Here is a 13,147-nt window from a genome sequence, read left to right as displayed (position 1 = left end):
CCACAGTTGTTCAGGAACCGCATGTGTGAATGAACAGTTCTCCTTGAACGGATGAGTGCTCCCTTCCTATGCCCGAGGGGTGAACAAGAAACTGCAGCTGTCTGCAGCTTCTCAGCTGCCCTTGTCTACCTCTTCACAGGTCTGTGTCAGCGTTTTGCTATGGGACAGTCAGGAGAGTGCAGTCAGGCTTCTGATGGAGAGCCAGACGGCGTGGCTAGGCTGTCCATGCTCAGGACGGGGCATGTTTAGGTTTCTAGTGAAGACCCAGAGGGCGTGATCAGACCGGTGGCTACAGTTCGGCTTCCCAAGGAGCTCCTTGGCTTCTGCTTTCTTCTCTTAACCTGAGGCTCAACACCAGAGTGCTCAGTAAACCCAGCTGGGCTTGGGGGATAGTTGGCTTTCTTCTGCCGGGCTAGATTCCCATTGCCCCCCATCCTTCAACCTCTCCTGGGCCCCTGGGGATGGACAAGCCCTGTCGGCCTCTCACAGTGTGCATTTTGAGCTGCTGCATGAAGTTGCAGTCCTAGGAAGTGCCACCGTCTTGCTTTAAGCCCCAGGACACAGGCCACTTCTGTTGGGGCTACTGAGACTAGTGTCATCTCCATGTACATTTTCCATTTATATGAGAACTCTTCAGTTTTTACACAGTCCATTAGCAGCAGAGCCATTTTTCTTGTTGTTACTGCATATTGCACTTGACCATCGCTGACTTTGTAGAGGCCTCTCATATTTGATATCCATATGGTTTCCCTACCATGGCCAGGACTCTTACTGAGATGCATAGGCCCAGGGATATTGCATTGGCTCTGTGGTCAGCTATGCCACTGAGGTGGGACACAGTGGGGAGACTGAACTTTGTCATAAAAAGGGCAGGGGAGACTCCAACTGAAAAAGGACACATTAGCACTCCCCCATTACTCCTGGCTATGACCTAAAGAGTCGCTGCTATTTCTGGAATATTTTCCCAAGGGGGATATGAGCTACAGAAAACTTAGAGTGCATTGCACTGAAGGCTAGCTGTGGAGGAGCAGCGTCCCCTTAGTCTGTGTGACCTGCACAGCCAATTCCTACCATCACTTGTAACCCCGAGGGGGCAGCGTCCACTGTCATGCTTAGTGAGTGAAGTTGGCCTGAGTACAGCTTTGCCATCGTGCAGGGTGAGAGTTCAGGCTGTTTTCTCATTCGAGAGCTGGAGAGCTAGGGGCCCTGGGTGTCACAGGCGAGCTGAAGGAGGTGGCCAAACACGAGCCTTGTGGCAGAGGTGACGCATGGCCAGAAGATCACGATCAAGCAGCCCAAAGCACAAGTGCACCTGCGGGCCTTTTGGCTGGTGCTGGTCCCCTCTAGACTCCTACAGCTGGGTGACTTGACAGTGTGTCCAGACAGGTTCAAGCTGGGTCCCACATTTGGACAGGGTCACTGCAAACCTGCCAGGTGCTTGTCTTTATTCCCATGTGAACACATGATTTTCTCATCATTTGGGAAAAACTTTGAAACCATACACAAAGTGTCCATTTTTCTAACATTTGTGTATGTACAAGTACAGATGTGTATTAGCAATTAGCATATGTATGTATGTATGCATGACCCTGTGTGTACAATGCGGGTGCACATGCAATATATGCATGTATGTATGAATGTATGTATGTCTGTGCACACATAGGCACATGCATATATTTTGTATATCCATGCCAATTTATCTGTGTGTATGTTTATGTGTACACATCTGTATATATGTATGGTGAGTGTCCATGTATGTTGTGTGCATATGTGAGTCATTACATATATGTACGCAAATGTTAGGGTGTTTAAGTATCATTTTCACATTGTGTAAGCTTGGGCCTTGCTGTGGGATAGCAGAAAGGCATGGGCAGAAAGGCATGGAGCTCCTGGTGGCTGCGGCTGCCTGTCCCCGAGCTTCCCTTTTGTTGCTTCAACCCAGCGTGGTCAACAACAATGGAGACTAAAAACGAGAATCACTCATATTCGTCCATGTGTTCAGTAAGCATTTCCTGAGCATCTGCTATGTCTGGGGTCTGGGATCCCGAAGGTGAGACCATAAACAAGGCATTGCGATAGGACAGTTGCATGGCCATAGCTTGAGGCCAGGGCACTTTTGAGGAGGGAAAGATCACATGCTTCTGAGCTCTACGAAGGGAGGCAAGATGAGTTGAGTGGCAGACACCTCTGAGGTAGGTCCAGAGGTGAGGGAGAACTCCCTAGGTTGTGTTAGGCTCGAGTGAGTATGTTAAAAACCGGGAGATTGAGAGACCTTGAAATTGAATTAAATAGGTAACTTTGGTTTTTGTTTTGTTTTGTTTTGTTTTTTTTTAACTTGGTAGACAGTGGGAAAGCTTTTGACTATTTTGGGTAAATATATATTCTGAAAATATATTCCAGAAATAACAGGGTCAGCAGTATCGTGCCCACACTTTCCCCCCTTGTAATCCTCCCTGGGGTCCAGCAAGATTAACAAGTGTGCACAAGGCCCAACTAGAACTTCCTCTTTTCTAGAAGAAAATTGGGCATGACTTGAAACTGATGGGACTGAGAGGGGAGCAACACAGGAGAAAGAAGTGTCAGTGGTGGCCAGAGGGTGCCATCGCTGCGAGGGGGCCTTTGGCTGGACCAGCAAATTCCAGGGACCGGCAGTGTGTCCAGGGAGTTAGGAGCCACTGCGAGGCCCTTAGACGTGTACTTCTGAGTAGGGTGGATGAGGTGTATCATGGTAGTGAGTGAGAGCCAGGGTTCCAGGGAGACCTGTGGAGAAGGAACAGAGAGCAAGAGCAGGGGCCCAGTCCGGTTGAGATAGGCCAGTGACGGGGCTTGTGGTGGGACTGTGGGTGCTGATGTTTCTCCTGACAGACATTGCTCTGATTGTTTCCTGCCTGCCTTCACCTCCTGTAGGGATTATCTCGGGGCTGTCACTTTCTGGAGAGCACTAGACTCCAGGTCCCACTAGGAGGTAGTGTGTCTAGCTTGTACCCCTCACTTCCACTTCACAGCTCACAGCTCATCTTCCATTGCGGACTGGGTGGGCGGACGGGTCGGACTCCATCATGCCTTGTTGCCATAACCTGTGACATTTCCTTTCCAGTTGCCGGATTCATTATAAGGATATGTACAGTTTGTTGCGTTGTATTGCGCCACCCGTTGGCTTAGGAAAGAACTGCCCTCGTAGGTTGGCCTACAAGGTTTGCAACTTCAGAGCCTCCATCTGGCATACCTCCCTGCCCGAATCGCAAACACTGCACACACTCCCTGCCTGACTTGGAAATGACAACACCTCACCTTCTCTTCCCTCTGTCCTGCCCTGCCCTGCATTCCAGCATCCTGGATGCTTTGGTTCCCTGTCTTATCTCCCCAGGCCCTTCCAGCTAGCTGGAGGCAGGCAGCCTTCAAGACAGTGCCCAAGGAGTTTTCTGGCCTGGCTAGGCCGGGTCAGCCAGGACCAGCTGGCTGGGCGTGGGGGGTGAGGTTGCGGGGGGTCGGGGATGTGGGTGAGACAGGCCCTGCCTTTACCAAGGAAGCAGCCACCACACCCAGCATTTCCGTAGGCTCTTACGAATGGGCTGATGGTCAGACAGGCCAGAGGCTGAGAGCCCAGAGGAAAAGTATATATGTGGCGCAAATAAACAAGTAGCAGTTGTCCCTGTGGGTCAGAAGACGCGCTCAGGTCCCCCAGGGGAGGGAAGAGCGGGAACAAGAAAGGGGAGCCCGCCTGCGTCGCTTCAGGACTGATGTGCTCAGTTCAGGGAGAAAACCCCTGGCCTGAAACTGTGAGCGGAGGGCAGGGTCCGGGCAGATGTGCCCTCTGGAGAAAGGCTGGACTCTGCTGTGTCTCTGAGACCCCAAGCCCACAGGCAGGTGCTCTGGGGTAGAGGGAGGCCCCAGCCTCTTGACTTGGGAAGATGCTACATCAGCCCCAAGATGCTGCCCCAAAGTGAGTCCTTGGGTTCTAGGGCCCCCCAACCCCCCGCAAGGGGCACATCCGACCTGTTGGTCCCAACCTGTGCTGTCAGAGGCACCAGTGGCACCAGGCCACAGCTTACTCAGCTCCTCCCTTTCCCGCAGTCTCCTTCCTATCCAGCCCTGACCTCAGCAGCGGCCCTGCCCTGGGCTGGCCTCGGGCGTCTCTGGGCTTGGAGCTGACTTGCCCTGTCATTAACTTTAGTCTTCTAAGAGCTTTGGGACTCCTCTACTTTCCTAGCCTGTTGTAGATTTTTCTCCACTGTAGCCTCTGGCCTTATTTGGAAGCAAATCTGATCTGCTCACTGAGGCAGGAGAGATGCTGCTGTTGTGGTTGTGCTGTTGTGCGGCAGCAGTCCCATTTCCACACAGCCTGGCCAGTGCTTCCTGCTTGGTGAACCGGCTCTTTCTGATTCGGCCTTGTCTGCGGTTCTAAAAGAGTAAAGTCAGAAATGCATAACCCAAAGCCGCCCCGATGCAGCCCGTCCTCACCCCTTCATGTTCATTAGCTCAGATGTCACCCCTGCCCGCTGCCCTGCATTGGGCTGCTATGAGGAGGTGAGGCTGGGGGTGGGGGCAAGCAAGGGTCAAGTCAAGCAGAGATTCCCTCATTTTACTTGTTTTGGTTTGGGGCATTTACCCGACACTTTGGTTAACTGAATCTGTTTTCTTGTCTGCTTCCTCCCCTGCCCGCTCCCTGCTCCACCCCTCCTGCCGTGTGCCTCTCCTGTGGACCACCCCACTATGCCTGGCCTCTGGAACGGGTTTCCAGTGGGCGCATCAGTTACAATGACATGTTTGAGATGCTGAAACACATGTCCCCACCTCTGGGCTTGGGGAAGAAATGCCCGGCTCGAGTTGCATACAAGGTAGACCTTGACCCTGCACTGATCCTGCACCCAACCCAGGAGCTGTCTGTGCTTGGCTGGGCCCACCTGGGCCCTGTGCAGCCCACAGAGCACTCATGGGCTCTCACCTGCTTTCTTAGGATTTGTCTGGCTGTCTGGCTGTACCTGGCTGCCTTACCGCTGCTCCCTTTACCACCCCGAAACCCTTTTCTCTCATCCCTAACAGAGGGACATGTCTCTGCACTAACCCCTGATGTCCCCACCTGGCTTTCCTACCACTGACATCCTTGAGAAACTCAGGACAACAGGGCCAGAGTCGACTCCACCCCACCCCACCCTGCCTGTCCTTTCCCCTGCCTTCCCAAGACCGAGAGGACCGACAAAACAATGTTTTTGGACAGAGAGTGCTTTATTCTGGGCTTGGGACTACCCGGCTGCCCTGCCCCCTGTGCTCCTGTCATGGGTGGTCATCAAGTCTTCAAGGTCTGGCCTTGGGGTTCATGCGGGGCCTGTGGGGCTCTGCTGCTTACCTCCTGCCCTGCCCTTCCGCCCTCCAACTGAGCTCAGCCGTGTAGGGACCCATGCCCAGCTGCAGTCTTCGAGGGCTTCCTAGGCTGCCCAGCGGGAAGGGCACCTTGTTGAAAAGGGATGTGTGTTTAGATTCCCTTGGGTGAGGGGTCCCAGCTTCAGGAGTTCAGGGGTCACGAGAGACTGCGTCACGAGGGAGGAAGTGAACGAGGGCACCTGGCCCAGCCACAGGCTTATTCCACCTTCAGTGTTACTTCAGTCCTCCCAGCCCCTGCTGCTCCCCGTTAAACACTGCCAGCTGTGTTTGCCTCTGTCTGAGGGAGCTTCCTGCTAGCTCCTCCCTCCTTGGTTCACCGTGCTCTGTCCATATTCTGTCTCTGTCCCCCATCCTAGGTTTTTGTCTGCCACTTCATTCAGTGTAGTCTGTGGGAACCAAACAGCTCTCCCTGCGCTCACACAATGCCTCCGGGTTCTTCCTGCCTCTCTCTGCCCCCTACTAGCATGTGTGTTGAAACTGCAGAAGTCCTGCATGCGTGCATGTCTCTATCCGCAGGAGGGCGAGCTCTGTCCCCATGACACCCAGCCGGCCAGAAAGGCTGTGTTGTCCTTTCTAGCCATGCCTAAGGATCCTGAGGTTCAGGGTATAACCATACCAAGGGACCCTTCAGGGTAGGTTGCAGATGGCTTGGGGCAAGGTGGGGAGGGCCCAAGAGACGCTTAGAGTACCGTTCCTGGAGCTTATTTGCCCAAGCCTTGTCACTTTGCTTCTCCGAGGTTCTATCTCTCTCTGCCCTCCACGACTAGGGGCAAACTGGTAGGAGTGCCTGTGAGGGTAACCCTTGGTGTCCTGGACAGATCTCCCCCTCTTAGTAATAGTCTGCTTGCTCTTCTTTCATTCCCATCCTAACTCCCCTCCTTGGAAGAGGAATTCCTTGGCCTCTCATACTGCCATCGGTGCTGGTCTGCAGGGATGCCATACTCTGGGAAGCAGGTGTTTCCTGGTGTGTGACACATGTGACATGTGAGGTCCTGGTCCTGTAATTGGATGTGCCCAGTGGGGCTTTGCCAGCATTCATAGGACAAGAGCCTACCTCCTGTTTTCTGCACCCCTGTGCCCCCCCCCATCACAGTGAAGATGCAGAATTTGGGGGCAAGGACTAGGGGCTGGGCTATGTGGCCCTCCCTCAAAGAAGGGTGCTTGCCCCAGGGAGGAACTCGTACCTCTAGCTTTCTTCCTGTATAGAGGACACAGTGGGTTACATTATGTTCCTGGGGTGTTCCTTGGCCAGCTGAGTGTTTCTCAGATGTACCTGAGACCTGCGCCCTCCTTGAGGCCTCAGATGTTCTCCGAGCCAGAGGCTCCTGCGGCTGCTGAGTCTACGCGGAGGGTTGATTCAGACACCTCCTTGTTTTGTCTCTGAAAACCGAGGAAGGAAAGGGAGCTGGCCACTCAAATGGCAGCAGGGTGAGCCTGGGCTCGGATGCAGTGCCCTGTGCTCTGGCCCCTCGAAGGTCTCTTAAGACTCTTCTTGATGCATTCACCTACCAGGGTGTCTGACTTCAAGTATCATCAAGCACATCTTCCTGGACCCTGTTTTGTGGTTAAGCCCTGAGGTAAAGCAAAGATATCTCTCTTGAGAAATGCCCCACCGGGACGGGACCTCAGAGAGGCCTCTTGGCTGCTGTCCCTTGCCCAGATGTCCCAGCTGCAGATAGAGAAGGGCAGGTAAGCAGTGTCACAGGACAGGGTCCTCATCTGTTCTCTAGGCTGTCCCAGGGAGTTACACTCTGCCTTGGATCCTTCTTCCTCAGCCAGGATCACACCCCCTCGAGGCGTTCACAGCCAGAGGGCAGGATGCAGGCTCCTGGCCCAGCTTTGGCTCCAGGTTTTAGTGGGGATTTCGTTTCTTCTCGAGCCAGGAGAATTTCAACTCGGGTGAGAGCGGGGTCTGGGAGGACAGAATGCTGGCAAAGCTCCCACCAGCCCAGCCTTCTTGGACCAGGAACCTGCCGGGACCACTCTCAGGAAGCCAAGCCAAGCTCCAGAACCCAAACACTAATTCTAGGGTGGGAGTGACAGTGACACACTTGGCCCTGATCTGCCTCTACTTATCCCCAGCGCCTGGTTCGCATGAACATGCCTATATCCAATGAGGATATGACGGTGCACTTCACATCCACGCTGATGGCCCTCATCCGGACGGCGCTGGAGATCAAGCTGGCCCCAGGTGAGTCAGGCGGCCTCGGGAAAGGGAGGGCACTGGCAGCCAGTCCTCAGCAAGTTTACTGCCAGCCTTGGGTAACTAGCAAGACCTGTTTCAGAGCAAAACAAGACATACACACACACACACACACTCTCTCTCTCTCTCTCTTTCTCTCAAATAATCTACTCAGGCATGTAAAGAAGAAGTTAAAGGGATGAGCTCTGTCTGGGGCACAACTGGATAGATTTACCTGTTAGGCGCTGAGTATTCCCTTGATAGTTGCGTTAGCATTATACTGACCTCATATTTAAGGAGGAAGCCAACACGCTGAAACGCAATCCCTTGTTCTAGGTTATTCCATCCAGCAACCATACCCTGCCCCAGTCATGTTACAGGCAACATGTACCATCTCTCCTTCCTTTCCCTTCCCCTCTACCAGAGGGACCCTGCACCCCATCACTCTCTCACTCTCACCCTAGTTGCACCCCTTGCTTCTTGCTTTGCTGGTTTTCTCTTTCGGGGGTTACTTGTGCCCCTTTGTGAACACACTCTCACCGTTCCTTTCTTTAAACGGTTTGTCTCTTACCCCTCCATTGATGCTCCTCTTTTTCTTCCTTCATAGGAAGCAGCTACCTGAGAGACGAGTCTCTGCTGATTTCTCTTTGCTAGTTTTCAGTTAGGCAGTTTTCGGTCTTTGTCCTGTCTGTAGCCTTCCTCGGATTCTACTTCCTGTGTAATTTTTTGTTTGTTCTTGGCTTCTCTGGCCCTCCCACTTCTGAATTACGGGTGTGCCTCAGAGCATCCTTTTTTGCCACTTTTCCTGTTCCTTGTGCATATATTGAACCCTAATCTTACCAATTTCCTGTACATACATTAAATTCTAATCTTACCCACTTCTTCTTGTTCATATGTTGAATTCTAATCTTGTGTTTTCAGTCCAGATAAAAATAGCACAAGTTATTTGATCTTTGCCCAGAGGCTCTGCAGGAATCCCCCACTGGCTTGTCTCGACCTCAATGCCAGGTGACTCCAAACCTTACCCTGGCACCAACATTAGGAACTCTTTTTGTTTGGTTTGTTTGGTTTGGTTTTTGTTTGTTTGTTTGTGTGTGTGTGTGTGTGTTTATTTGTTTGGTTTGGATTTTCGAGACAGGGTTTCTCTGTGTAGCCGTGGCTGTCCTGGAGCTCGCTCTGTACACTAGGCTGGCCTCGAACTCACAGCAATCTGTTCTCATTGCTTTGCTGCTGTAGTCTCCAGCTGCTCTGCAGCTGCCCAGCCCTTCAGGCTGCCTTCAGCTCCAAGACCAGAATAGCCAAGGTTAAACAGCAACAACAGCGCTGTTGGCAAACCGCCAGCTAGACCAATCAAGAAGAAAGAAGATGCAGATCCCAAAGCAAAGAGCAGAAGAGGTATATCACTGCAGGCCCTGTTGACAGTAAAAGAGTGAGCATCGATTGTGTCAGTGACCTACAGCATCTTAGGGGAGGTGACTGTCAACTACCAAACACATTCAAGAACAGAATTCACATTAAAAAATGCCAGGCATAGTGGTGTGTGCTTGTAATTCCAGTGCCAGCGATGTGGGAACAGGCAGAGAGTTCTTGGAGTTTCCAGATAAGCTTAATTTGTGATGCTTCCAGCTCCTGAAGATGACGCCCAAGGTTTTTCCTCTGGCCTCACACAAGCAACAGCATACAGGCATACATGCAACCCACACATAGTCACACATGTGTGAAAATAGGAGATAACCTTAGGAGCACTGTATCTCTTAGGTAATCTGATAGCAAACAGCCTTCCAAGAGAAAATTCCAGGCCTAGAGGGCTTCGTTGAGGAAACCTACCAAACATGTCAGTGAATACAAACTACTGAGACTTTAACAGAGTAATACATACACACACACACACACACACACACACACACACACATATATATATATATATATATAGAGAGAGAGAGAGAGAGAGAGAGAGAAGGGGGAGATCCAAGGAGAACAGAACAACTGATGTCATGCAGTAGACCCCAAAATCCCAAACGGCTGTTTTTCCCAGGTTCAACAAGATCCCACAGTGTGGGAAAATCTCTGGTCCAACCCCAGGTCACCCAGCTAAACACTGGGGAAAACTCCCAGGGTCCCCTCCAATGTGGCCTCAGCTTCAGGCCTTATGATACCCAGGAGGTGCAGCACCAACCTTGGGTGCCCTTTATCACTAAGGGGAGACTTTCCAGATACTGCACCTTGCAGGCCCCCACCTCAGACCCTCCTGTGAAGAGGTTACCTTCTGGGACAGGGACACACAGCTCATACCTCAGGTGCCCGCTATCACCACCATGCTGTGGAGACTCTGTGGGTACTGTGTTTGGCCACAAACTTGGACCCTTCAGTGAAGTGGTTACCTTCCAGGAAGGGGACACAAAGCTACTACCGCAGGTGCACACACTCACCACCAGGCAGCGGAGATTTTCAAGGTACCACAACGTCAGCCCTCCCCATGGAGAAATGGATACCTTCTGACATTCAAGCAGGCAGACCCAACTGCGGGCTCCCCAATTCAGTGAGTACAGTGACTGGGCACATTGACTGAGGACAGTATCTGGGCAGTGGGACCTCATCAACCTTGGAGCAAGAAAGCCAGTAGCAAAGCAGCCATCTCCCTTTGCAAAAGGAGGGTCCCAGAGTCCTGAGAAGAAGCCCAGTTGACCCCCAGGATCATACAGTTGAGGTGAGGCCCTGGCAACTCTCTGATAAGGACTGGCCAATCCGAGACCATTACCAACAATCTGAGGAGGACACCTTCAGCACCATCCAGCTTCCTGCCCAGGGCTCTTCCTGTATCCACCGAGAACTCTGGGGAGCAACGGGATCTACCAGCCAACACCATAGACAACCAGATGGCTAAAGACCAGCATAAAAACACAATCAACAGAAACCAAAGCAATATGGGATCTTCAGAACACAGGTATCCTATGGCAAGCAGCCCTGGGTCCTCTAACACAACTGAAGCACAAGAAAATGACATTAAATCTATGCTTGTGAAAATGATAATAGAAGAAATAAAGAAAATTCTTAAATACAAGAAAGACACAAGCAAACAGTTTGAGGCCTTTAGAGAGGAAATGCATAAATCAATGTTAGAATTTCAGGAAAATACAAACAGGTGAAGGAATTGAACAAATCACATAAGGAAATAGGTGAAGGAATTGAACAAATCATATAAGGAAATAGAAGAAAATAAAAACAAACAGATGAAGGAAATCAATAAAATGGATCAAGACCTGAAGGTGGAATTGGAAATAATAAGGAAAGCACAGCTGAGGAAATTCTGGAGAGAGAGAACTTAGAGAAGAAAAAAGGAACTACAGAGGTAAGGATTGCCAACAGAATACAAGAGATGGGGGAAAACATCTCAATGCAGAAGACACAATGGAAGAAATTGATGCATCCATTAAAGAAAATGTTGAAGCTAAAAAATTCCTGACACAAAACATCCAGGAAATCAAGGACACCATGAAAAGACGAAACCTAAGAATTATAGGAATCGAAGAGTCCCAGCTCCAAGGCTCAGAAATGTCTTCACCAAAATCATAGAAGAAAATATCCCTAATCTCAAGAAAGAAATGCCTATAAACATACAAGAGGCTTACAGAACAACAAAGAGGTTATGCCAGAAAAGAAAATACTCCCACAACATAATAATCAAAACACTAAATGTGTAGAACAAAGAAAAAAAATACTAAAAGCTGTAAGGGAAAAAGGTCAAGTAACATATAATGACAAACCTATCAGAATCACACCTGACTTCTCAGCAGGGACAATAAAAGCCAGAAGGGCCTGGACAGACATCTTGTAAACCCTAATAGACCATAGATGCCAGTCCAGACTACTATACCCAGCAAAACTTTCAATCACCATAGATAGAGAAAATAAGATATTCCATCATAGAACCAAATTTAAACAATATCTGTGTTCAAACCCAGCACTACAGAAGACGCTAGGAGAAAATCTCCCACCCAAGGAGGTAAACTACACCACCACAAAAGCCACAGGATATAAATAACGTCACTACAGCAAAACCAAAGCACACAAACACAGTTCCAGAATCAACACCAAAATGAAAGATTATAACAGTCACTAGTCACTAATATCTCTCAACATCAACGGTCTCAACTCTCTAATAAAAAAAACACAGAACTGTGGTACATATACACTATGGAATACTACTCAGCTATTAAAAACAAGGAATTCCCAAAATTTGTGGATGAATGGATTGAGCTAGAAATGATCATAATGAGTGAGTTAACCCAGAAGCAGAAAGAGTCAAATGGTATATACTCACTTATATCTGCATACTAGCCCAAGGGGCATGTCCCATGAAAGCCTTCACTTACCAGGAAACTGGGACAGAGGGGAGGACATCCTATTGGGACTCTAAATGAGAGAAGCATGGGAGAATAGCAAAGTAGAAGGATCCAGAGGGTCCTAGAAACCTACAAGTAGAACATTATGATAGGCATATTTGGGCCCAGGGGTCCTGCTCAAACTAAGGCACCAGCCAAGGACAATACAGGCAGTAAACTTTAAACCCCTACCCAGATCTAGCCAATGGTCAGAATATTCTCCACAGTTGAGTGGAGAGTGGGATATGACTTTCTCATGTACTCTGGTGCCTCACATTTGACCATGTCCCCTGGAGGGAGAGACCTGGTGGCACTCAGAGGAAGGACAGCAGGTTGCCAAGAAGAGACTTGATACCCTATGAGCATATACAGGGGGAAGTAATCCCCCTCAGGAACAATCATAGGGGAGGGGAATAATGGGAAAATGGGAGGGAAGGAAGAATGGGAGGATACAAGGGATGGGATAAACATTGAGATGTAACAAGAATAAATTAATTTAAAAAAAGAAAACAAACAAACAAATACTTCTTAAGTGAAAAAAAAAAAGATATGAACTGATAAAAAAAAGCCACAGACTAACAGAATGGATTCATAAATAAGACCCATCATTCTATTGCATACAAGAAACACAGTCAGCTACGAAGATAGACATTACCTGAGAGTAAAGGGCTGGAAAAAGGTTTTCCAAGCAAATGGACCCAAGAAGCAAGCTGGAGTAGCCATACTAATATCTAATACAATAGACCTTCAATTAAAATTAATCAAAAGAGATGAGGAGGAACACTTCATACTCATCAAAGGAAAATTCCACCTAGATAACATCTCAATTTTGAACATCTATGCCCCAAATACAAGGGCACCTACATTTGTAAAAGAAACAAACATTACTAACGCTTAAGTCACACCAAACCCCACACATTAATAGTGGGAGACTTCAACACCCACCTCCCACCAGTGGACAGATAATTGAGACAGAAACTAAATGGAGAAATAATGAAATTTAACAGATATCATGAATCAAATGGACCTAACAGACATCTACAGAACTTTTCACCCAAGCACAAAAGAATATACCTTCTCAGCACGTTATGGAACCTTCTCCAAAACTGACCATATAGTCGGTCACAAAGCAAGCCTCAACAAATACGAGAAAATTAAAATAATCCCTTGTATTTTATCAGACCACCATGGACTAACGCTG

General features: G+C 49.4%; 1 protein-coding gene across 1 annotated transcript in view; it reads left to right on the top strand.

Moving 5' to 3' along the window:
- Cacna1b (calcium voltage-gated channel subunit alpha1 B) overlaps positions 1-13,147 on the top strand; it is a 174,103-nt gene that overhangs the window by 143,733 nt on the left and 17,223 nt on the right. The window contains exons 37-38 of the mRNA XM_051166217.1: positions 4,742-4,838; positions 7,465-7,573. Coding sequence (XP_051022174.1) covers positions 4,742-4,838; positions 7,465-7,573 — 206 coding nt within the window. The remainder of the gene's footprint in view (positions 1-4,741; positions 4,839-7,464; positions 7,574-13,147) is intronic.

This window comes from Acomys russatus, chromosome 24, assembly GCF_903995435.1.
Source record: "Acomys russatus chromosome 24, mAcoRus1.1, whole genome shotgun sequence".
In the NCBI taxonomy this organism is placed as follows: domain Eukaryota; kingdom Metazoa; phylum Chordata; class Mammalia; order Rodentia; family Muridae; genus Acomys; species Acomys russatus.
Note: the sequence above shows the minus strand (reverse complement) of the source record. Positions and strands in the feature narration are given on the sequence as shown.